This window comes from Notechis scutatus, chromosome 1 (assembly GCF_049901735.1).
Source record: "Notechis scutatus isolate UNSWTSFEM ecotype Mainland chromosome 1, rNotScu1.2, whole genome shotgun sequence".
In the NCBI taxonomy this organism is placed as follows: domain Eukaryota; kingdom Metazoa; phylum Chordata; class Lepidosauria; order Squamata; family Elapidae; genus Notechis; species Notechis scutatus.
Genome location: NC_142009.1, coordinates 71,227,741 through 71,254,626, shown reverse-complemented (window position 1 = coordinate 71,254,626; position 26,886 = coordinate 71,227,741). Strand labels below are relative to the sequence as shown.

The following is a 26,886-nucleotide window of genomic DNA, read 5'->3' as shown; positions in this document are numbered from 1 at the left end:
TCGATTGAAGGCAGGTTGGTAGTAATTGTTTTTTCTGCAGTCCTAATTATCCTCTGAAGTCTGTGTCTGTCCTGTTGGGTTGCAGAACCAAATCAGACAGTTATAGAGGTGCAGATAACAGACTCAATAATTCCTCTGTAGAACTGTATCAGCAGCTCCTTGGGTAGTTTGAGCTTTCTGAGTTGGTGCAGAAAGAAAATTCTTTGTTGTGTTTTTTTGATGACGTTTTTGATATACAGTGTATGGAAACAAAGATAGATATTTGGAAATACAGAACTATTAATAACAGTGTGGTGTAATTAATATTTGTCTTTACTTTCTAACAGTTTTCTTTCCTTATATATAAAAAAAGCCGATCATAGCCGTCATAAAATGAAAAGGGGGTGGCTAGTGAGAATTAGGTTTTCAAGGAGAAATCCATTCACCCATTTCTCACAACGCAGCGGTGATTCTCAGTAACACAGCCATAACTTTAAATATCCCTTTTCTGCTTGCTTCTGTTTTCATAAGGTCACTGAAGTCTGAAACTGAACCTGATGCTTTCTGCTGACACTTTACATTGGCAAAGTTGTTTCCTCCGTTTCATTAATGAAGGTCCTTTTGTTCCTTCCGCCTGATGCAATTTACCTCTACCTTGGCAGTCAAAGATGTTACCTCCTGTGTGGAAATGCATGATTAAAAAAAAACCAGTTGAAAAGATGAGTATGTGTAAGAGTCATGAAAAGGTTGCCTATATGTGTTTCGCTATTCTGTAGATTGCACAATGTTTCTTTTAACAGACCCAGCAGCGTCACATCAACGTTTATATAAATGTCTTATAATCGTCTTTTATTACTTGTAATTGGGAAGGGAAATCTGCTACACAGTGCTATATTGTCCCCTGTCCTCCACCTCCCCTCAGGGGAATATTTTGGTTCTGATTACCAAATAGGAGTCTCTCAACTAAGAAACAGGATTCTATAAATTGATGTGATGACCACGGGGCGTGGCACAAAGGCAATACAGACAGATAATAAGTAGGAGTCCCTTTATTTGCTCCAACTTTGCCCCAATGACCTAGTTACCTTCTGGGCTGGAGAAAAACTCTCCCAGGAACAGCCTTTGGCTGCAGAGATTCAAGTCTAAAAAGTTGTCAATAAAAACTGTAACTATAAGTCCAACCAAGGCAAGATGAGGTAATTAGTCTGGCAGGGCAAGAGAAGGAATTCCAGATGTGAAGGAACTGCAGTAATTCAACTTAGTTGGGAGGATGCCAGGAATGCAGATAACCAAAGTCAACACAAGATAAACACACATTTGTTCCCAATGGCCGCCGCTCTCAGCTTGCATCTCTTTTAAACTCTCTTCCCAGGTGTGCCTAATGAAGGGAATCAGGACTATTTCTTCCCATGTAAGCCATGCAACCCACGTTGCTCTCTTCTCCGTTCCTCCCTGCGTGCCCTAGGATGAAGAGGGGGTGGGCCTGGGTCTTCCTCCGAACTCCCTCTCCCTTGTTCTACCTCTCCCCTGCTCTGCCCAACAGGACTTTGCCCTTTCCCAGTTTCCTCCACAGAGCCACACTCCCGTTCCCTGTCAGCTGTTCATATTCCTCCTCGGATTCAGACTCTGACAGGGGCATGACAATTGTGGGGTAAGGGAGGTTCTTCTTCTGAATTCTAGAGAGTGAAAAATTATAAAGTGAGTTATGGGATTAGTAAGAACTGTTCTTTCTCAAATGTTGGAAGTGTTGATCACTGAAGTTTACCTTTGTGCATGTGTTTATTTTTTATATGCCATTATTTTTATATATGAGGTTTTCAAAATGGCTGCGCACATGGATGCTGCGGCTAACCGCTCCTTCTTTCAGTGTATGGTGTGTATGATTCTGTGTGTGTTTTTGATCCTTTCCTTGATTGAATCCTGTGGGGCAAGGAGCATCTATAGTCGGCAAGCCTTGTTACAAATTGGACTGAAATGTGAAAAGGCTATTACGGACGATTTTATACATTTTCATAACATACTGAAGGAGGCAGCTAAGCTCCTGGGGGAGCCATCCCTGTAGGAAGGAGGAAGAGGCGGAGAAAGAAGAACAGGAAGAGGAAGAGAGGATGCCGTGCTGGGGTTTTCTTTAGGCTGAGTAAGTTTCCACACAAGCCTTCAATTCCAAGTGTATTTCTTTCCAATGCAAGATCTCTGACTAACATGGATGAATTAAGGCTACAGATTGCAAAGACTAAATTCATCAAGAACTGCTGTGTTTTGCTAATCATAGAAATTTGGCTTCATTCACTCATTCCAGATGCAGCTGTTGAGCTAGAAGGCTACATAGCTCACCTGCAGGACAGGAGTAGAGATTCTGGCAAGATCAAAGGGGGAGGTTTGAGCCTTTGTATGAACAAAAGCTGGTGTATCAATATGTAGACAGCCACTGCTCCATGGATCTGGAGTATATGACACTTAAATGTAGACCCATATATCTTCCACGGGAATTCAGCGTGGTTTTGATTACTGCAGTCTATATCCCACCTGATGCCAATACTACCATAGCTTTGGGATTCTTGTATAACATTGTTAGTAATAAGCAGAATAAGTATCCTGATGCTGTGCATATGATAGCAGGGGACCTTAATCAAGCTGTTTAAAAGAAGTGCACCCTAAATTCTATCAGCATGTTAAGTGTGCTACTAGAGGAACAAACATATTGGACAAAGTATATATCAACATCAAACATGGCTATAAGGTTATACAATTACCACATTTGAGACAATAAGACTATATGTCACTGCTTTTATCACTAGCTTACATCCCTCTTAGGAGACGTGATCTGCCTATAATAAAGCCAGTGAAATCTTGGCCAGAAGATGCTTCCCAACAACTTCAGGATTATTTTGAGAACACAAATTGGGACATCTTTTACCACCCTGACCTAGAGGTGCACACTGCAACTGTTCTGTGCTATATCAAACACTGCGCAGATATTATCACTGTGGATAAACATATTAGGATCTATCCCAATCAGAAACCCTGAATGACCAAGAAAGTCCAGCGCCTCTTGCATGACAGGACCAAGGCCTTTAGGTCCGATACAGTGTTGCCAGAGCTAATCTGAAGAAAGGTATTCGGAAGACCAAGACTGATTATAAGAGGAAGATTGATGATAATTTTTATAGCAATAACATGAGGCAGGTGTGGCGAGGGATTCAACAAATTACAAACCATCAACCAACCAATGTCATCCCTGCTGAGGGGGATGCTTCATTGGCAGAGGAACTGAATCATTTCTTTACTCGCTTTGAAGTGGAGACATCAGAGACAGATAAACACAACTACCAGCCAATTGTAGCCCCCACCTCATTGTGGAGGAACAGGAGGTGAGGAACATTCTGAGGGCTGTGAACCCTAGAAAGGCTGCCGGTCCTGATGATATCTCTGGCCGAGTGCTTAAAGACCGTGCTGATCAGTTGGCTGGAATCTTTACCAGGATCTTCAATCGTTCTTTATCCCACTCCACTATTCCATCTTGTTTGAAGGCTTCCACCATTATTCCGCTGCCAAAGAAGTTCCCTATCAATAACCTCAATGATTACAGACCAGTGGCACTCACTCCTATTATCATGAAGTGCTTTGAGAAATTGGTCTGCAGGCACATCATTTCTGGTCTTCTGCATACATTTGATAAACACCAGTTTGCATACAGAAAAAATAAATCTACAGAGGGCGCTATAGCCATCACTCTTCACACTGCTCTGACTCATCTAGAACAGCGGGAGGGCTATGTGAGGATGCTTTTTGTGGATTTTAGTTCTGCGTTTAACACGATTCTTCCACATAGACTAGTGTCTAAACTTCTGGACCTTGGGCTTTCTAATTTAATCTGTCTTTGGATTATGGATTTCCTGTCTGGCCACTCACAGAGGGTCAGATTAGGTAATCATACCTCTTCAGCCCTTATTCTTAACACTGGTACACCACAGGGTTGCATGTTGAGTCCCTTACTCTGTACTCTTTATGTGCATGACTGCATTCCCACTCATGTTAGTAATACTATTGCTAAATTTGCAGATGATACAACAGTGGTGGGACTATCTCCGGGGGGGATGAGTCTGCCTACTGAGATGAGGTGGACCGGTTGCTTTCGTGATGTGGAGACAACAACTTGGTCCTCAACACCAATAAGACCAAGGAGCTTATAATGGATTATAGAAGGAACAGATCAGACATCCAGTCCTTGCTTATCAATGGAGACCGAGTGGAGCAAGTGGCCAATTTTAAGTTTCTGGGTGTTACCCTAAAAGAGGACCTGACCTGGGGTGCCCACATTGCAGCCCTGGTCAAAAGGGCCCAGCAGAGATTATACTACCTGAGGCTTCTCAGAAAACAACAACTGAATGAGAAACTGCTGGTGACCTTCTACTGCTGCACCATAGAGAGCATTTTAACATACTGCACCTCTGTATGGTTTGCCAATTGCACAGTGGCAGATAGGAAAGCATTCCAGAGGGTTAATGTCATTGCCCAGAAGATCATTGGTTGCCCTCTCCCCTCTTTGGAAGAATTTTATAGCTTCCGCTGCCTTAAAAAAGTTCAAAACATTCTCAAAGATCCATCTCATCCTGGGAACGCTTTTTTTTAACTATTACCATCTAGCAGACGGTACAGAATAATAAAAACAAGGACAAATAGGCTGAAAAACAGCTTCTATCCCAGGGCAGTGGCTCTTTTGAATTCTGCTGTATAGTGCAGTATTGGTGTGGTGTCGGGGGTTTCTGGTTCAATGTGTGAAGGGTGAAGGATGTGTATTTGTGTTTATTTTCATGGTCATGGTCATGATGTACACTGAAGATGGTGTTTGATTTCATTGTACGAGGTGCAATGACAATAAAGTAAACTAAACTTTGTGCCAGAAACCCAAGGTGCATTGCAATTTGCCTTTTCTTCCAGTGTGATTCCAATAATTCTCAGTCAGCTAGAATTAATGAAAACATTCAGTGAACTTGGAGGACAGTGAACTTGAATCTAACTGGTGCCACAATTACACTATACTATACCATACTGGTCTTTACTATAGTAATTGAATCTTATGTCACATGTTTTATATACTACTTTGCAAAGTGAACACACTGGTAAGGTTTCTTCTTTGTACATCTTTCCAAAATAATCTCTCCTGGAAGCTATTTACTCCCTCCCCCCATAAAAAAATTAGACTGCAATAATTTACCAGATTTGCTTTCTAAGAATATTTCTCACCCATTTAATGTTTTGTTATTGTTGTTCCTTTGGGATTTTTTACAAAAAGAATCTTTTAAAAAAATGACCCAGGACACAGAGCCTGAAAAATATCGAAGCACTGGCTATACATATTACATCATTTTTATCTTTTATTTTTGCAACATTTTTTACATTCTTACATTCAGTCTAGCTGTTCAATCTCTGCTCCATATTTTTTATATCTTCTACTGCTAATTCTTGCTGTAAAACTCAATACTGATAATTAAAGATATGAAATTGCTTGAATGTGTCTGAATTTTAGGAAGAAGACTGTTAGAGGTATCTGGGTTAAAAAAGGAAGCACTTGTCTCAATTTTATTTGAAAATCTTCAGCATAATGTAAGTGAAGAGAGTTACATTCATACTTACAAAGATAATGTAGAAAGATAGTTTATAATTAGTGGGATTTTGCTGGCCTTGGAGAAAAGGATAATACAGTGGTGCCATACATCCCCATAAAACTGATTTGGAGAGTGAAAACATCCAGGAACATGGTAGATCACAAAGCAAAAGGGGAACTTTAAAAACTTGTTTCTCTACTATCTTGTAGTGGAATGTCTTTTCTCTCTGCAAATGAAAGAAGATCGAGGGCAACTGCCCTCAACTTACAGTATGAAGTGCATAATGTTATGCATATTTGTTTTGAACCTCATTGAAGTCTAATAGTAAGGAGATAAGTTAATGTTCTGATAATTTAGAACCAATGAAAAAAGTGGTACCAAATAGAAGCAGCATTAGAAAAATACAGATAGTTCTCAACTATCTGTATTTCTCTAATAGTTCATTTAATGATTGCTCAGAGTTACAATGGCACTGAAAAAAGTGGCATTTTTCACACCTACAATTGTTGCAGCATCCCCATGGTAATATGATTTACATTGGGATGCTTGACAACTAACACATTTATGATGGTTGCAGTGTCCTGGAGTCATGTGATCCCCTTGTACGACCTTTTGACAAGCCATAAAATGGGACAAAACTCACTTAACAAATTTCTCACTTCTAAACTTGAATTTTTAGCTCAGTTGTAGTCATAGTTGAGGACTGAATACCATCCCATTCCTTGTTCCAGGAAGGAAATTCTTTTTGAGAATCCAGATTCTTCAAAAGGCACAAAGCACCCTTCTATTTGTAGGTTTGTTTTTCAAGTTATGAAAATAATCCATCAAATTATTTAATCACTAAATGCAACTAGTGTAGTTTTTGCTGTGAGAAGTCCATAGCAGTATTATTTCTCTTTGAACAGACATTTAATTCCTACGTGAAACTGAAGAGTTAGTTTGAGGTAGTGGTTAAAGCTCCGTGCTAAAAACTGGAAGACTGTGAGTTTTAGTCCTTCCTTAAACATGAAACATGATGGGTAACTATAGACAGTCATTTCAGCCCTAGGAAGTATGCAATTGCAAGCCATTCTTGAAAATCTTGCCAAGAAAAATGCAGCCAATTTTCAGAAGTCAAAACTGTTTCCAAGGAACAAGAAAGAAAAGTAATCATGTCTGAGTGCAAGGAGAAATTCAAGGGGATCGATGGAGACAGAGAAGAAACATATTTCAAGTTTTATTTTTCGTATTGGAATTATATTCATAATAATGGTTTGCCTTCTTACAATTACTGCATATAGTTGTTATATCGATCTTGGTAACAATTAAATTGCAGTACAGAAAGAAAAGAAACAAAAAAGTGTCATAAGTTAACAAATCTCTAGCCTTCTATTCAAAGTCACAGAATATTGGTACATACAGTACTTAATCCTTCTAAATTTTATTTCAGGCATTAAAATGACTTTAAAAACCCTGCCAATCAAAACTATTCCATGTACTTATTTAGTAAATATTAATATTTCTGTTAGGATGCTGTTACCCTAGTTACTTTAAATAGTTAGCAATGTCCTTTTTCTCTAGTGGCTATAGGCCAAGAAGAAAGAAACTGCTATGTTAAGGAATGGAAAAACACTTTTCTGGTTAATGCCATTGCTGCTCCTTATACCATTCAAGAGGCCTTGTTTGATCCCTGCAGACACAATTGTCTTACACATTCTTTCTTCTTTCTGAGCTTAATGTTCAGACAGTTGTGACAAATTGCCATCTATATTTTATTTTATTTTTAAAAAAATCAAGGTGTATCTATACAGACCCTTTAAATTATACATCCTTTTTTGGATGACATGCTTCTGGAAATGGTCAAATCATCCTTAAATTGCCTAATTCTGGGAAGAAAGTAAAAGATCTGAGAGAAGCCACATTAAGCTGTTTTCTGCTGTACTAATTTTCAAAAGGGAAACAAAAAACAATTAAAAAAAACAATTTAAAGCACTAGGTCACACATAATAAAGACACTAAACAGACCCAGGTAGCTTTTGATTTGTGTATTGCACTTTGCAAGAATGAAGTTTAAAGAATTTTTTTTATTTAAAATATTATTGTTAATAGTGTGCTAACTTTCACTAAAATGGGTTTTAATGGTATACCAGCAAAAATCAACCCTTTCAACACCTCTAATTGCAACCTATAAATAAAAAATGATCTTGATGTTTATAACCTTCAACAAGGCTGCTCCAACAATACTCTGCCTTAAGTTAATTTATATCTTGGCATGGGCTATTTTGCAGTAAGAAATGGGTAAAATCCTAATTATGCTGTCAATTTGAAATTTACAGTTGTGTTAAATATTTATTTTTTTCCTGTCATTTTCATATACTCAACATGATTATTTCTGAAAGTATTTCTCATGTGAAATACCACAATTCCTAGGCCAAGGCCTTTAGTCCCCCATGGTGAGTTATTTTTAAATCAATCTTTTTATTCTAGGCTCATGTTATTATACTCAATTTATTATACTAAACTGTAGTCTTACATTACACTTTGTTATAAATCATGATGAGAAATCCACCCTGTTCACAGTTCCGAACTGAAGTCTCTTCCACATCAGATTTAACAGAGTTGGGATATTGTCTGAAGATCTTAAGAAACTCTCAGATTTTTTTTTAAGTAGACTGCATCAGGTTTTTTTTTATTTTTGTGACTCAAATGATCAGCAGGCCAACCTCTGAAGACTAGTGGGATAAGAAGCTGGGATAAATGATTTCTAGTCCATTTCTTATCTCTATAAGAGAGTCTTATCTCTTTTATAATAGTTTATTAATTTTTTGGGGGGGGGAAGCCTTATTAGTTTGCTATTACTTATTTGGGAAATTTTAGCAAAAAGGTAAATTGTAGCATGTGTACACTAAAAAGGTGTCAGTTGAGAACTGGATTAAGCAAAAAAAAATATAATTTAATTTAATTTAATGAAAGGAAAGGAATGGAATGGAATGCAGGAATAGGTGAAAGCAAAATGGAAGTGATGGCAATGTTCTGTGATGTAAAAATCACAGTTCTACAAAATTTAAGAGATTTTAAAATTATTGAATAATATTCTGGTGCATGGTGTTGAACTGTTTAATATAAGCTGGGATTTGTATGATGAAGTGGATTTGTGATATCTGATGCTCTCCTTAACTTTTAATCCTGATTTTAATTTTTTTTAAAAAAATAATTGTCTTTATGGATTTATTGTATGCTGCCCAGACTCACACATTTTGAGATGGGCAGCCATGTAAATAGGATATATAAATATATAAATCCTATTTATATCAGCTACTGCAGAGTTGTGATTTAGCAAACATATCCAAAAAATATACAAAAATAAAAAAGCCATTATATCTACAGATTAGAAGATTACTGCTTAGTTTTAAACACTAAAAGTATTCCTCTTTAAAATGTATTGCTGTTTATAGTTTCAAGAAAAATGTTCTTGTTACTTTGAAATTTAGTCTTTCTATAAAAATGCCATTGTATGCTATTCATGATCAACTTATATTACAGGTTCACTGCACCATCTAGTGGATACTAAATAGCTTGAATCTAATGTTCAAATCATAAATTGGGGTTTTAATGTAATGCAAATTTTAAAATTGAAATGGTTTTAATAAAAAAGAATTTAGTTTAATGTGGCTACTAATACACACCAACCAAAAGGAAATTAGCTCTGAATTGAAGATAACTTCCCTATTGGAAAACAAAACAAAACAAATATATGCAAAATCCTGTGTACAGCACTTTCTTGACAGTGTCAGCTAAGGGTTGCTACTTCCAACTCTAACATGTCCTGGAGATTTTCCGATCCTCAATAAATGTGTGCATGTAACTTTTATTGTTTAGGAATGTGAATATATGCATTAACACAAATGTACTAATCAGGAAAGGAATTTTTTAAAAAGCTTATTTAGATATTATTCCTTTGTAGCTTATTTCTATATGTGTAACATATTCTTAACAGCAAATGACTCCCACCCCAATACAGTTATTTTTTTATATTTATATTTAGGCGTGGTGTTTTTTTGTTTAGAAAGTTGTAGTTTTATTTCATGTTTTGTCATGCTTGACTAAATTCTGTGTAGCATTGGTATCTGCCCAAAGTAATTCAGTAAAAACAGTAAGATGTGATTGCTGGTCCAAACGTAAATTTTATACACTTCTAAAGTAACATATTAACTACAGTCTTTCAGTTCCTGTAATTTGCAAGTACAAACTGTATTTCTGGCCTTATAGTCTGTTTTCTTGCCTTACGTCGTTACAATTTATATGAAAGGTTCATGGTGTTCTCTACCCTATTAAGACATAGAGTACATTTATAAGAGGAAGAATCACAAGTAGGACCTAGAAACAAAATAAGACCAGTGCATCACAGTCCCCCCAGCCCTCCTTCCTGAGCCCCTCTGTCCAGCCAACCACACTCTAACGGACAGAATTATATCCTATTATCCCCTAATTAGCCTAATAATTTCAGTTGTGCTAATATTGATGACCCTATTACAAGTTATTAACTATGTTAAAGACATAGTTGGTGTGCAGTCTCTTCCTTTGTTTCAAGGAGTAAATTTATCAACTACTAATGAAAACAAGTTTGCAAAGTCTCTGACTATATTTTGGATTGACATTAGACATGTGGACATAGGCAGCCTATCTGAGGTTCTCCCAACACAGCGAATAGAGTAGAGGGTAGAGTAGAGTAGAGTAGAGTAGAGTAGAGTAGAACAGAACAGAACAGAACAGAACAGAACAGAACAGAACAGAACAGAATAGAATAGAATAGAATAGAATAGAATAGAAGAGTTGGAAGGGACCTTGGAGGTCTTCTAGCCCAACCCCTTGCTTAGGCAAGAAACCCTATACCATTTCAGACAAATGGTTGTCCAATCTTGCTTAAGTCACAAAAAGATACTTACACGTCAAGTGCCATTAACTAATTTTAGTTGACTTAAAGACCCTACTCTACCATTCTCTCTTTAGCAGATTTCAAAACACCACTGCATTCTTTTTCATGATGGAGAGTCACAGATTAATATAATTCAGTATTTCAATTCACTTCAGCATGAAGTAAAATAGCCCAGTTATAGATGGAGTTTTTCTTTTCCATTGGATGGGGGCTTTCTATCTCAAAACCTTGTCTTCCACCATTGCAAACAAATAGAGGAAATCAATATTTGGAAGGAAATTGGGGGAATGCATATGATAGCCAGATCAGAGCCTAGCCATAATACAACCATGATTTCTTAGCATCAGAAATATTTAAACTCGGCACCAGGTTGTTATCAGTAATATGCAAAACATGGTGTTTCCTATAGCAACCTATAGTCCCTAGAGTTTGTCTCAGGACAAACTGGTAAAGCAAAGTCCACTGTGATAGAGCAAATATGCTTGTGGTACTCCTTGTTTCCATAATTTAGGAATAGCTGCAAAGCGGCTCAGAAATTATGCAATGAATGAGTCATAGAACCTGTGCAAGATAAAAGGTGATGGGCACTTTGGTATAGGAAATGCTAGCAACTTTATAATATAGCTAATGACTAAGCTGTACCATTAATAGAACATGCTTGAAAGATTGTAACAGTGTATTTCATAAATTTTGATTAATACTTGTATAGTAATGCCACAGTTGATGAAGAAACAGTCATTTTTGGTGGCCTAAAATTGAAAATAAATTAAGATTTAATGTAAATTAAGAAAGTACATTTGATTTTTCTCATTTTTTGTAATCTATTCTTGTTTAGTATTTATTGTGCAGTTTATTAATTTTTCCCCATTTATATTTTATGCCATAGCAATATAGTCTCTGCTTTAGCTCTAGAATGGCATAAAATTTTATGGCATTGTAATAAACATTATCTAAGACATTATGATCTATAAATATTCAAATGCATTGGTCAATGGTTCTTATTTTTATTTCAAGTATATAAAAAGATTTTACACCAACCAAGATTTTTAGTGTTATAATCAGATTATCAATTTGCATACAGTTGCTAAGCAATACAGTAATTCTTGTGTCAGCTAAAACATTGTTTTTTTAAAAAAAATCAGCATCAAAACAAAATATATCTTGTTTGCACTTTCATTTATTTTTCATAGAAACCAAGTATTTATTTCTCATTAATTTTAGAAATGAAAATACACTATAATAGTTTAGTGGAATTTTTAGCACTAGGATTTGTCTCCCAAACTTGAAAAACAGTATTTTGGATAATCTTTAGGTCTTCTTTGTGATTTGGAATTTTAAGAATTGCTTCTCTTTTGTCTACTTATTGAAGACTCTAATAATTTTAAAATTTATTTTTAAACAGTTCCAAACAGATAAGTTGCAGTTACATTGTACAACCTAATATTTTTTAGCATGTTAGGGACAGGGAAGATTCAATTTAACAAAAACATTCCAAACATGGTAAAATCGCTCCTTATTTTACATGAGTAAGAGATTCAAGAATGAAAGAGGGTACAATTCAAGTTTGTAATTCAAGTTTCAATCACAACATGAAGCAACCTGAAGCAATTTGAAATTCTAGATTGGATTTTAAAGAAACATATTACAGTGTGGAAATTTCAAACATCTGAAGCTGCTTCACTTTTGAGGAGAATGAAATGAAAATAAAAGGTATCCTTTAACAAAATATCTATGGAGATTCTCAGTCATCCAGGACTGTCCAGTTGCCTTTTGAAAAAAGCACCTTTGAGATCCTTTAGCAAAGTTTACCTCTACAGAGTTTTGATTAGATCACTTCAAGAGTTTTACCACGATACGTTTTTTTAAATACTGCCTCCCCACAGCATATGCTTAAGAAGTGAGACTGGAGACATGAAGATAGGCAGCACAACTGCTTTTTAACTGTCTATCAAAAAAATTATTCCGATGACCACTGGATGGTGGTCTGAATACCCCTAAATCTTTGTCACCATCTAAAGTTCTTCTTGAATGTTCAGTGCCAAACTTATATTGTACAGCATTACCTATGGGAATCTATGCAAAAGAAGTCTGCACAACACACTTGAAATTGTGTAACCTTTTGAGAGGAAAAAGGGAGAGAGAGAGAGGGAGGGAGGGAGAGAATGAGAATTAATATGTAAGTTTTTAGGGAAGTGAAGGTTTGCATCACTGCAAGGTGGAAGTCATACTACCCATGTATGAAAGGAGAATTTATAAAACACAACGCATGTTGTTTTAAGACAGTTTCTCACACAGTGGTTAAATATTGCCAGAGATGTTCAGTTATAAATTTGCTGCTGTATTCTCATTACAGTGAATGGATATTAGTCTCCCTCCATTCCTCCCTCCCTTCTGAGATTCACATTTGACTTCTCTCCCTCCTCTTGTATTTTTCAAAACAATGTTAATGTTTACAAATGAGTTGCTCTTTCATGTTTTCCATGAGCAAAAGAAGTGAACTTATCCTATAAGGTCATTGATTTATCAGGCCCACTCTGTGTGTCTGTGCACGCGTGGGTGCAATGCCAGCAGTTCTTTGAAATCAGGATATAGATATGCTAGAATTTCAACCTTTTAAAGCAAACTCTTGGCGCTTCTGTTACTACTGACGTGTAGGTCTTTTGCTTTTGTAAAGCACTCTGTGAACCACATGCTTGGCTGGCAGGATGTACAAACAAATGTTACCTAATTTATGAAGAAACATTGCAGATCTTATTCTGTGTTTGATGTGCTCAATTATTCTTCATTTTACTTCCAGCATTTGACAATATCTCACTTTACAATGTTTTCCTACACCTCCTCCTTTGGACGTACAACCAGGACATTTCTTCTACTCTTTTTCATATATATTTTACAAGCTGCTTTGCCAATTGATCTTACCTCTTTTTTCCTCAATTAAAACATGATGCATTATTTGATAAATTCCCTCTGTACAAGATTTGAAACAGGTTTATGAAACTCTATGAAAGCTGTGGGGTAATTTAAACAAGAAAACTATTTGCTACAATTAGGTAATGGTGACGTGGCATTATCATGAATGGTATAATTTCAGCTTTGGCTTCTGTCTTTGACAATGCTGATGTGTTTCTGAATTCTTCTTTATATGCACGTATGAAAGAAGAGACACTTGACTTGGCAATGCTACATGTAAAAAGGAACTGGTGAAACATAACCAGCTTTTTAATTGCACTAAGAAAGTAATACATTATAAAGCCTTTCCCCACTGCTGAGTTAAATTACTATTTGCTCATTTTTTAATCAGAAGAAAATCATACCTGCATGAAATTTGCTGTCCTTCCATGTTTGCTGTTTCAAGCAACTCAAGGTACCAAAGTAACAAACATTGACTCAAGGTACTGAAGTAACAAAAATTAACAGATTGTATATATATCTTAAATTCAGCCCTGAATGGTTTCAAGATAGGGTAGCCAGTGCAACTTTAACATTGGTACCACTAATGCACAATTGGGTGTTGATGAATGCACCATCTTGGGGGGGGGGCGGAGATGTTAGGGCATCTTTGTGCCTTTGTTAATTACAACTAGTTGATGTACCATATCCTACAAAAGATGTTGACGAATTGGACTAGAAGAGCAGCCAAGATAGGAAAGAAGCCAGAAATCTAGTTTTATGATAAATAAGGGAAAGGCTAAGTATTTAACCAGGAAAGGGAAGATTATGGGAAGATAATGGGATTATGGGAAGATTGTTTGGCGAACTGGTTGTTGGAAGACAACATAGTTATCTTCAAGTAGCTGAAAGGCTATCCAGCAGAAAATGGAAATTGGAAACATAGGAAAGAGTTTGTCTAACTACCGTAAGAAACTTTCTAACATTGGAATATATTTCAGTGGAGTCTTTTGCAGTAGAGATGTTTAAACAGAAGTCAGACAATTGTGCTACAACAGGAGTCCTCAACCCTGAGCCATAGCCCACTATCAGGCCTATTCAAAATTGGGTGTCAAGGTTTTGACTAACGAATTAGCCGTACCACCATTGACACTGAGCTGCGAGAGAGATGGGCAAGTGCATGCGCCTGAAGCTCCATTTGCACAAGTGGAAGGCACTTGCATTCACACACGAAGCTTCATTTGTGTGAGCGGAGGGCACTTGCACTTGCACATGAAGCTCCATTTGCACAAACGGAGCTATACGTGCTAGTGCTGTCTGCTCATGTAAGTGGAGCTTTACACATAAGTGCAACTGCCTGCTGCTTGTGTGAGTGGAGCTTTGTGCACAAGCACAAGCACCCTCCACCCACACACAAAGTTCCATTCACACGAGTGGAAGGCCCGTGTACTCTCAGGTCCCACAAATGGAACTCTGTGTGCGTGCATTACTCTTGCCACTCACACATATCCCAACCGGGCCAGACTGCCACATTAGAAAGGTTGGGGACTGCTGTCCTACAACATCAACCCTCACTGGGTAGAGAACAGTCCATTGCAACTGTCTTACGTTGTGAAATCAATGGGACTTATGTTTGGCCTGGTTAATTGATGTTTTCTGTTTTTGCATTAAAAAAATTCCCAAGCTAAAAGTGGTAATCATATTACAGAGCTGACTTTGCTATTGGATCCTAACTGAATGTTCAGTTGTAGCATCAAAACAATAGACATAACATCTCTTAACTTTTAAACAATATTCGTTCACAGTCAAGGATGAGATCAGCAATAAAGTTAAGCACTTATTTCGACTGGATTGCTTTTTCTAGTACGGCTCTTTCACAATCTAAATTGAGAAAAGTTGGCCAAAATAAAATTTCTTCAATATAAGTAGAAGTAACTATGTTTGAGTTGTTGTTTTTTTACTCAAAAATGAGCACATAAACTCAGAGCAGGTCAGATCCTTAGCATGGGAGTATGGCTTTTTAAAATCCTTTTGTTCCTGCTGGACTCATTTGCTCTATGGAGCCCTTCATTTGCAATTTAAACTACAAAAATAAAAACCCAGAAATAAATGGGATAATATATGGATAATTTGGGGACAGCATAAATGTTGAGGGCAATGTTTATTATGAGCCACAGTGGTGCAATGGTTAGAGTGCAGTGCTACAGACTACTTCTGCTGACTGCCGGCTGCCTGCAATTTGGCAATTCAAATCTCACCAGGCTCAAGATTGACTCAGCCTTTCATCCTTCCGAGGTCAATAAAATGAGGACGCAGATTGTTGGGGGCAATATACTGATTCTGTAAAACCACTTAGAGAGGATTGTAAACAGTGATGGGGTTCAGCCAGTTCGCACCACTTCGGGAGAACCAGTTGTTAACTTTCCGAGCAGTTTGGTGAACTGGTTGTTGGAAGAAATCATTAGGGCAGAGAACCGGTTGTTAAATTATTTGAATCCCACCACTGGCTGTAAAGCACTGTGAAGCGGTGAAATGGTGTATAAGTCTAAGTGCTATTAAAAGGTTTTCATGATATAATCCCATTCCATAACAGGATCTAGCTCCTTAACATTTAGAATAATATGTTTGATGCTAGTAATAATGTTGCATAAGCAGTTATAAGTATGTTATTTACATGCCATTTCTTTCTTTTGACCTTTTTGCAGAATATGTCAGAATGTCACAATGATCCCATCTAGCAACAGCACAATCCCTTCGTTACTTCCAAATGTGAGCACCTTCTGGATTCGAGACTCGCAAAGAAAAGGAGTTCCCAATGATGCTCCGTTGTTTACTAGCACCTATGGCCCTTCCCATGCAAACAGGAGCTTTTTCTTCTCTACCATAGGCATGACCAATGTGTCCCATGCTCCTCCTGATCCTCTGGGAGGACATGCTGTCTGGCAAGTTGTCCTGATTGCTTTCCTCACTGGCATTCTGGCCCTTGTCACCATCATCGGAAACATCTTGGTGATTGTGGCTTTTAAGGTCAACAAACAGCTAAAAACAGTTAACAACTACTTTTTGTTGAGTCTTGCTTGCGCGGATCTGATAATTGGTATTATTTCCATGAACCTTTTTACCACATATATAATCATGGGCCGCTGGGCTTTGGGAAACTTGGCCTGTGATCTATGGCTTTGCATTGACTATGTGGCAAGCAATGCTTCTGTCATGAATCTACTGGTCATCAGTTTTGACAGATATTTTTCCATCACGAGGCCACTTACCTATAGAGCTAAACGAACAACCAGAAGGGCTGCAGTGATGATTGGCTTAGCTTGGGTCATCTCGTTCATCCTTTGGGCTCCTGCTATTCTGTTCTGGCAATATTTTGTCGGGGAGCGGACTGTCGAAGAGGGTGAATGTTATATCCAGTTCCTAAATGAACCCGTACTCACTTTTGGCACTGCCATAGCTGCCTTTTATTTGCCAGTTACTATTATGAGTATCTTGTACTGGAGGATATACAAGGAGACAGAGAAACGTACCAAAGAGTTAGCAGGACTCCAGGCTTCTGGGAGTGAGGCTGAGGCAGCGTGCTTTGTCAACCAAACAGGAAGTTCTAGAAGCTGTAGCAGTTATGAACTGCAGCAGCAGAACACAAAACATACCAAACGAAGAAAATATGGGGGCTGCAACTTCTGGATGACATCCAAGAGCTGGAAACCCAGTTCAGATCAGGTTGATCAGGAGCATAGCAGCAGCGATAGCTGGAACAACAATGATGGCAACGCATCCCTTGAGAACTCCGCCTCTTCTGATGAAGACGACATTGCCTCGGACACCCGAGCCATCTACTCCATTGTACTAAAGCTTCCAGGACATGGTACAATTCTCAATTCTGCGAAACTGCCTTCATCAGAAGATCTGCCTGGGTCAGAAGATGAACTGCAGAAGTTGGGCACAGAGTCAAAGGAGCAGAAACCAAAAAGGCTTCATCCACAAAAGAGCATGAATGATGGGAATTTACAGAAATGCTTTCCCAAGCTTCCAGTTCAACAAGCATCTGCAGTATATGCAGGAAAGGCTTCAGGCTGCAATTCCACAGGGATGAAGGGACCTAATGCCTTACCTTTGTCATTCAAGGAAGCCACCCTGGCCAAGAAGTTCGCCTTGAAGACAAGAAGTCAGATCACCAAACGAAAGCGAATGTCACTTATCAAAGAAAAGAAAGCTGCACAGACACTTAGCGCCATTTTGTTTGCCTTCATTATCACCTGGACCCCATATAATATCATGGTCCTGGTAAATACTTTTTGTAATTGTATCCCAAAAACATTTTGGAACCTGGGGTATTGGCTTTGCTACATCAATAGTACAGTGAACCCTATGTGCTATGCACTATGTAATAAAAATTTCAGAACCACATTCAAGATGTTATTGCTCTGTCAGTGTGACAAACGTAAACGACGTAGACAACAATATCAGCAGAGATCATCAGTCATTTTTCACAAGCGGATTCCACGGGAAACTTCATAGAGTAGTATTTTTTAACCACAATAATAAACATTAAAGGAAGGGTGGTTGCTGGAGCCAACTACATATCTTCAGAGATGTGAAAGTAGCAGCCTGGTGTATGTATCCTTTTAATACTTCCTGTATACTGTAACAGTTGAAGCCACATAAAGCAAAAACAAATTACAAATGTATTTATTAAAGAACAATCAGATATCTGAAAATTTATCTATACAATTCCAAAAAGCTGCATATGATCTATTCAGTCCTGCACTTGTTAATCCATTCTGGGATCTCAGGAGAGCACACATGTAGCTAGCCCACTCCCAATATGCTTTTCTGATAAATCTAGTAGGATCCAATATGTCACCAATTGGACTGATCTATTTCAAAATGTGGGTATATGTGTGTTCCGAATACTGTACAGATGTCCCAAACATTTTAGAGCTTCCCATCTTCTCCTTTTGTAGGCGTAATGTCAATTTGTTGACTCGGTTTATTAAATAACCTGTGCAGGAACATCCCATGCACTCAGCACTTGCTGTCTGTTTACAGGAAAGGTGAGGTCTTGTCTTAGCAGTAATTGCCATCACTATGAGATGTGAGCAGCACAAGGGGCCTTGAAAACAGTTTTTCAGAACTCGTTTATGTTGTATTGATTTGGGCAATCTTAAAATTGTAACTCCACAGAATAATTTTATGTACAACAATGAAGAATTTCCAAAGGGTGCATGTTATCCCTATACATTTAAGCAGAAGAACTGAGTATGTATATTTTTCAAGTAGAGATATCCTTTAAATATTAAGATGCTCTTTAAACTGAAGAAGTGGGGCCACATGCAGAAGGCAGACGAGAAGTTCGTCTTCATGAGAAACTCGGTACAGGCTTTACTTCTGCTTTAAATGTGAGGGTCACAGAGGAACTCAGATTTTTAGTACAGTACCAGCGCAGCCCTGGGAATCTCTTAAGTTGTAGATAAGCCGGAGCAGAAAGTCTCATCCTTTCTACAAATTTGGCGGAGGGGAGGGAGAGAGAACCCCAGAAAGAGGCTTAAGAACGGTGTCAGCAAAAAATCAGGTCCGTGTTTGTCCTGTTTTTGTTGAAGCGTATGACAAGGACAAAGAATCCATGGAATAAGCACATTACTTCTTCCCAGCTGTCTGCATCACACTTTATTGGCACAAGGAGAATGCACCAGAGTCTTATCTCTATTTTCTGTACATTGAAAGGCATTTTAGACATGGGATAAATAACTGTATTTTTTAAAAAAAATAACGAAATGGCACTTTCAATAACGCTTGTTGATTTTGAAAGCTTCTGTTATTATTATTATTATTATTATTATTGCTGTTTTTGTTCCAAACAGTAGTGGAAATTTCCAGTTTGTGCAGTACAATGTCCCAAGTGAATGTAAGTTGTTTGCCAATTCAAATAGCTAAGCACCTTCTCAGAAAGACAAAAAAGGGCTGTAAAGTAGCTGAGACATAAGCAGTGATCCCTCTTATTTATCAATTCAGTCAGTTCAGCAGAGCTTGGACCTGACCCCCACTCCCTCCCTGCTCTTAGCGACTCCAGTTGGTTCATTCAGGGCTGTGTGCACAGGAAATGTTCCAGAAGAGTCTATGCCTCTGCTGTACTTTGTAAAAGTCAAGACATGCCAGAGGAAAGGACTGTACTTTAAGCAATTGTTTCAGATAGGATTTATTTACATTTTTAAAAAAGCAATTTTGTATATTACCTTTCCAATCAACCAAGAGTTTTACGGGGCTTCTCCCCAACTTTTTTTTTTTTTTTCATTTTTGATCTGACACGCAGATCTGACAATAAAAATAAGCAACTTCCTTTATGAAAAGAGGACTCAATGTTGTGAACACGGAACTGGTATAAGAGCTGCTTTTGTATTCAGTGTGAGATGGTGTTTACAGGTGATTTTGACAACAGTGGAAGTATATTAAATAGTGTCTGTGTATCTGAGCTATTTAATTTTGTGATCTATTAATATGAAGAAATATTTATATACATAAAAATGCCACCGAAATGTTTTATTTAAATGTTGATAAATATTGCTCTTTGGTCTTCAACTGTAATGTTCTTTTCAAGCAGATCATAAAAGTGTTCTTGAAACATGAACACAGTTTCCAAGTTTGTGTATCACAGATTGTGGTAGGTTACATTTGTGAACATTGAAAAAGATTCTTCTTGATGGGCAACATACCCCCCTCAGAAACCTTTGCAAATCCAGCCAGGCATTCCTTCTAAGCTTCAAAAATGGGGGTTGGGGGGAGGGAAGGGATGTTAGAAACCTGTATGTCATAGAACTGGGCATGGAATGAATGATATCCAAAGGGAATGTCTGGGGTGATGAATTAGAATTGCCACATCTTCCTCTGACTGAGTTCTTGTATTTCTAAGAGATTCAGAACATTAAATTCTGAATTTAGATTCCAAATTTAGATTCCTAAAGTGGTTGCTTTTCCCAGCATAGAGAAGCAACTTTGGGCAAGGGAAGACCTGCACCCAATTTTAGCCAATGACACTTTATTGGCACAAGACAGGCCTAGTCATTTTAAAAAGCATCACTTTGAGCAGCACTCTGTGGAAAGTCAAGTTCTAAAATGTAACTATTGAGAAATAAATGGGGACAACTTTGTACAGTTTAGAAGAAGGGGGGAAGGAAATGCATGTATGTTTTTAACCGACATGCTATATAAGGTATTCAGGCACCCAGCACCTGTAAGGTGCTCAAAACAATGTTTGTCTAAAAAGCCAAGTATTTCATATAGTATATTTTTTAAAAGTAAGAAAAGTGACTTTGTAAAGAAGGAATTCAGAGCAGAGATGTATTTTAAATCAATAATCATATATCTTCCCTTCGGTGTTGCAGCCCTGTATCTTGTGAATAAACATCAGATCGTTTCAGAATAACTGCATACTGAGAGATACAACATCATAATATTGAGTATTTACAACTATGCACATTTCTGATTTGAGCAGTGCCACACAGCTGGGGAATCCCCAGGAGAAAATCAATCGAAGTACAGACTGGTTTATTTGTTGCTGTGCTGATTGTCACACATTTCCTAGGTGCTCATTTGAGCCCTGGACATCAGCTGTGAGGGGCAGACAAGACCTGCTGATTACAGCATGCCTGGATTAAAGAAATAGCACTTTCTTATACCCTTCTCCTGAATTTCATGCTCCTGATTAACCACTAAATCTAATCCTTCTTCCAGGATCCTGAAATCCAAATGAAGTTTGAGCTCTGTCTAAAACAAAAAGCAAGGGTGCTCATTCAACAAGGCTTGTACAAGCTGTAACACTCCCAAAATTTGAATGTAGAAAAAATTAAAACTCCTATCTCCCAAGGTCTGTCATAAAGTAATCCATTGCATGCTGAAACCATAAGATTTTAACTCTTGGATAGGCCCACCAGTATCAACTAAGAGGCCTTGACTCCCTCCGTGACTCCTAGGTCCTTAGGAAATTTTTATTTACAGTTTCTAAAAAAATATACCCATCTTTCACAGTTCAGTTAAGTTAAAAATGTATTTCAACACTATACTACGTTCTTTCACTCCCTCCCTCCCTTCCCCCTTCTCTCGGGTAAGTGCAATTTCATCTAATAATTTGAGAGTCACACTGTGACAAGGATGCTATCGTGCATTGTATTAATTTCATGATAAAGTATATATTTTTAAATAAAAATTTAGCCTTTTGGCAAAAGCAAAACATCATTGTTTACACAAAAAATAAATTAGGAATTGCTTAGTGTTTGATACATAATCAGCTTCTTAGATGTCACTGACAATTGTAGGGCAGGCATATAATGTTCACAGGCTTTTTGACAAATGAATGTAATTCTGAATACTTTTTTTGTCTGTACCTGGGTATATGTGTATGTATAGCTGCACACATGGACATGGAAATACATAGGAAGACAATAATTAATCTGTGGATGGCACAGGTAGGTTTAGTTACAATGCAATGGTTCTCTTGGGGAGAACCAATATCTATAAGCAACTCCCAAGCACCAAATGAGTTAACGGAGAATGTGGCTTAGAAAAAAGTTCCTGTATTTTAGAATAACTTCTGAGATACAACCTGATGGTAATAAAATTTGGAAGCATTCTACCGTGACATTTATAGTGTCTAAAATAATATCCCTTTAATGGCTCAACTTTTTTTCTCTTCCCTCTAGGCTTTCCTTGTACTCTGTTAATTATCACAGTGATAGTGCTGATGGAATATGACTCCAACAGTTAATAAGAGTGCTGGTGGAAAACTCATATTGAGACAAGGATAACTTTTCCCTACAAGAGCATACCAAGGAACCTTAGCATGAATGGTAATGGCATTACAGATCAAAGTGCCAAAAAGCATGAACCTGCAGGAATATACACTAGTCACATTATCACCTATAGGAATACCAACAGAATTTGTGAATTACTGCTTAACTGAGGAGACTAAAAGAGTTCATAAAGGCAATTTACAAAAGATCAGAGGAATTATTATTATTATTATTATTATTATTATTATTATTATTATTATTATTATTATTATTATTGTCTTGCCTTCTCCCAAAGAACCTACCAAAGGTGTTATATTGCAGTGGCCATCAAGTCAGAGATCATCTTTAGCCTTCAGCTGAATGTATGCATTTGTTGAGGTTGACAGCCTGGTCTCTTGAAGGGCTTCTGGAGTGGGAAAATAGCATAACATTTCTTGTAGCTCTCTTAGCAAAACATACTTTGGTTTATCAAAAAACAGTCTTAGGAAGTTTCTTGGCAAGAAGCAGACATCGCATTACTACTCTCCTGCCAAAATTAATCCATGAACACCTGTGGCAAAAACAATTCATGTCCCAGTTTTGGGTTCTATAAAAGCCAAGGTCCTGCATTATCATGCTTCCTTATTAATGTCTATGGAGATTCTCAGTCATCCAGGTCATGGTTGTCCCAAAGGTCCTTTTTTCAAGAGGCAACTGGACTTTCTGGTTTTCTTTGAAGATATTCAGCTTCTCATCCAAGAAGCTTCTTTAGCTCAGTCTAACTGGATGGTGGGGGATGGAAGAACTGAATGAAATTCTTCCATTCCCCACCATCCAGTCAGAGCTGAAGAAGCTTCTTGGGTGAGAAGCAAAACATCTTCAAAGAAAAACCAGAAAGTCCAGTTGCCTCTTGAAAAAAGGACCTTTGGGATGCTTTCTGCTGTACATGTCTGCACTGAAAGCATAAACTTAGGCAGGAAGAAGGTGTTACTGGAGCAAGATCAGCGTGTTACTGGAGCAAGATCAGCAGATCTGCAGAGACTTATGCAGAATTCTCAGGTTAAGCACTCAGAATTTCTGACTATGCCACAATTCTACCCTTTGATTCAAAAGACAACAGTAGGTAGTTCTATGTAATTCCTTTAGAAAGAAGCACAAGATGAAAATTTGTAATACAGCTGATATGTCGGGGCAAAAGAACTCTCCTGCCATTTGTTTGACAGTCTCTTTCTCCACTCCACATTCACACAATGCACTGAAGAAGAGTGAGGCAATAGACCTTACTCCCACTCTTTCTCCTCCTACTCCTCTTGAAGCCACACATTTGTGTGGGGTTCTTCACAGATTCAGATAACTGCACCTCAAGATATCTGCATGTGTTTGATAAGCTGAATAAATCAGATTCCAAATCATGAAGAAAAAAATATGGACAGCATTCAGCAAGAAATATGAAACTTTTTTTTTTTTTCAGAACATAGCTTTTAAGACATGCAAAGCTTGCAGGAGAACCAGTTGGTAAAGTAACTCCATTGGCTCTCTGACTACTATAAGCCGAGTTCAAACTGATAGTATGGATTTAAGTTAAATGCAAAGATTCCCTTGAGTGAGGTTCAACTCTAGTGATCACAAGAGGCAGTTAACTTATTCTGGTTGACACCATAAAAATAATTTGCCACCTTGTTTTTCCAGAATGCCTTTTTTAAAACTTCCCAGACCTGGAGTTCCTTGGTGGATTCTCTTTAATTCTCAATGTGCCCAAACTCACTTAATTTTGAATCCAGACAAGGTTGCTCAGGTGCTTCCACCTGCTGAGAAAGCCTTTAAAGAACATGAGACCAAATTAATTTCCAAAATAATCTCAGCTCAGCAGGTGCAGCAAGTACCTGCTTTATTTATAGAAGCAACTCAGGCTGTGGTTCTCCTGCCATATGGGACTACCTCCCATCACCAATATGCTACAATAAACATTGCTACTTAAAACTGTGTGTTAAGAATTTTTAAATTGTTAAAACTGCTTCAAGGTTTTTTGATAGACAGATATGTTTAAATGCATACATAAAAAAAAAAAAACTGAAATAATTAGCTATTGCTGTGAGAACAGCAGTCAGACCAGAAGTAGTATTCAGCAGGTTCTGAGCAGTTCTGGAGTGGAAATGTTGACAAGTTTGGAGAACCATCAAATACCACCTCTGACTGGAGATTTTACAGTATCCTTCCCCTGCCACGCCCACCGAGCCACACCCACAGAACCAGTAGTAAAAAAAAAAAAAATTTGAATCCCACCACTGAGTCAGACAATATCTTTGCTTACTTTACATTTAGAATTAGATATACAGGTAGTCCTCAACTTATGACCACAATTGAGCCCAAAATTTATGTTGCTAAGTAAGAAATGTGTGAAGTGAGAATTTTATGTCTTTTCTTGCCACAGTTATTAAATGAATCACTGCAGTTATTAAGTTAGTAACACAGTTGTTAAGCGAATCTGGGTCCCCCATAGACTTTGCTTGTCAGGTGGTCGCAAAAGGTGTGTTCACATGACCCCAGGACACGGCAACCATCATAAATATGAACCAGTTGTCAAGCAAGCGTCTGAATGTAAATCACGTGACGGTGGGGATGCTGCAACAGTCATAAGTGTGAAAAATGGTCATAAGTCACCTTTTTCAGGACCATTGTAACTTCGAATGGTCACTAAATGAACTGTTGTAAGTCAAGGATTAACTGTAAATATTGAAGAGCTGAATCTTGCAAATTACAGCTCTCACATTTTTAGCCTTTTAACAATTTTAAACCTTCCAGTGCTTCAAGCATTTAGCTTAAGATCCAACCATCTCTAAAGGCTAACCCTTGGTGCTGAATGATATTAAAATTATATTAATAGTCTATTTTAGAATATTTGAGTAGTACATTGTGAAAGGCAATCGCTGGATTTTCAAACAGATCATATTTCCTATGATTTTAATCAAAGCATACATTTAAAATACATACATTTGAAGGGGAAATGAAATTCCTCTCAATATCACTGAAAACATAAATGGAGTGAATACTTTTCAGCTCAGCTCTGTATAGAATACTGAAATTTAATTGTACCAATTAGCCTGAGAAATAAATATGTGTACAATTAAGAATCACTAGAATCTATTAATGTAGTCAGTAAAAGTCAATGCCAGCTTAATGGCACTAGATCAATCAAAGTTACTGAAAGTATAGGGATAAGATAATGAAAAAGCCTCACTTTCTTGCCTTATAGATTTCTTTTCAGATTCCAAATGCTAAAATAAAGTACCTCTATAGGAAATGTTCCTATGGGATGCTTAGCCAACAAAAATCTATTTTATTCCGGAGTACATAGCTTAAACATCTTATGAGTCTTTGATTTTGCACTTTATAAAGCATTGCAGTTTCTCAAATCAATAATTTCCTTACAGTCAGGAAAATTAATAGTTAATAAAAGGGAGATTATGGCATTATTACTGCATCTTGATATCATAGGTTGACAGAATAATTTCCAGATAAAGATTTTTGCTAGAGTCATATCACAGCAAATAGTGATAGCAAAAAGTATACTTTTTCTGGACTGTTTCTTGACTTCAAGAAACATTCATTTTATTAATTTCTGTTTGATCAATGTGTAGTGTGCATTTACTTGATTCACCACTGACTTCAAAAATACCAGGTGCTGAAGACAATTTAAGGGCTTATAATGTATTCCCAAACCTTTTTATTTATTTAGTGAGATGGTAAGTTTGGATGCTGTTAATACTTTTTAAGGACTGTAAAGTTGGCAGGTTGGCAGGTGAAATATAGCTCAAATACGTATGAATAGTTTCCCCTCCAAAATGCAGTATTTTCACGGCTTTTTTCTGCTTCAAATACTGAAGACACTGTGTTTTGCAAATGCAGACAAATTGATTTCTGTCTTTTAATGGGACAGTTGAAGATTTGAGCATAGTCAGAACCAGTGACTGAACGTGGCTAGGTGGCACACCAGCAAGATCACAAGAACAGCTACCTAGTCAGCAGTTCATTACCAAAGAGGGAAGGCTGAGACAACAGTTTGGAGAAAGATCCCAGCACATGGAGGCTGGAGGCTGGAGGCATGAATTCCTAATCTGAACACAGTATATGTAATCCAGGTTGCTTTCCACAGTGAGAGTGTAAAATAGAGTGTTCCCTCAGCCTTTCTCTTTTAAAATTTATTTTTCAAACCCTGGGCCAAGACATACAATTTGAATTAGATTATAGAATAGGATAGGATAGGATAGGATAGGATAGGATAGGATAGGATAGGATAGAATAGAATAGAATAGAATAGAATAGAATAGAATAGAATAGAATAGAATAGAATAGAATAGAATAGAATTATTAATTGGCCAAGTGTGATTGGACACACAAGGAATTTGTCTTTGGTGCATAAACTCTCAGTGTATATAAAAATACATTCATCAAGAATCATAAGATACAACATTTAGTGATAGTCATAGGATACTAAATTCCCTTAGGACTGGAGCTAATGTTAAAAATTGGGTTATTGACTACTCCGTGTTTTAATCTACACCTTCAGCTGTTTTGATCTTATTCTTGCTATTTCTCTCATGTAGCTACAGCACTTTCACTTCTATTCATAGGGAGCTGCAACCAAAACCAATTCCATCACACACATCTTCGTATTTATAGCTGTGCTGATGGATCACTTTTCTACTTTCAGAAATTAAGTGTTTGAAGT

The 26,886-nt window shown here is 37.4% G+C and overlaps 1 protein-coding gene across 12 annotated transcripts in view; it reads left to right on the top strand.

The window, feature by feature from the left end:
* The window catches only part of CHRM3 (cholinergic receptor muscarinic 3), a 247,411-nt gene extending 225,767 nt beyond the window's left edge, over window positions 1-21,644 (top strand). For all 12 annotated transcript variants that reach the window (XM_026669410.2, XM_087967489.1, XM_087967507.1 and 9 more), the window contains one exon: window positions 16,098-21,644. In XM_026669410.2, coding sequence (XP_026525195.1) covers window positions 16,117-17,913 — 1,797 coding nt within the window. In that variant the 5' untranslated portion in view covers window positions 16,098-16,116 and the 3' untranslated portion in view covers window positions 17,914-21,644. The remainder of the gene's footprint in view (window positions 1-16,097) is intronic.
* The last annotated feature ends 5,242 nt before the right edge of the window (window positions 21,645-26,886 follow it).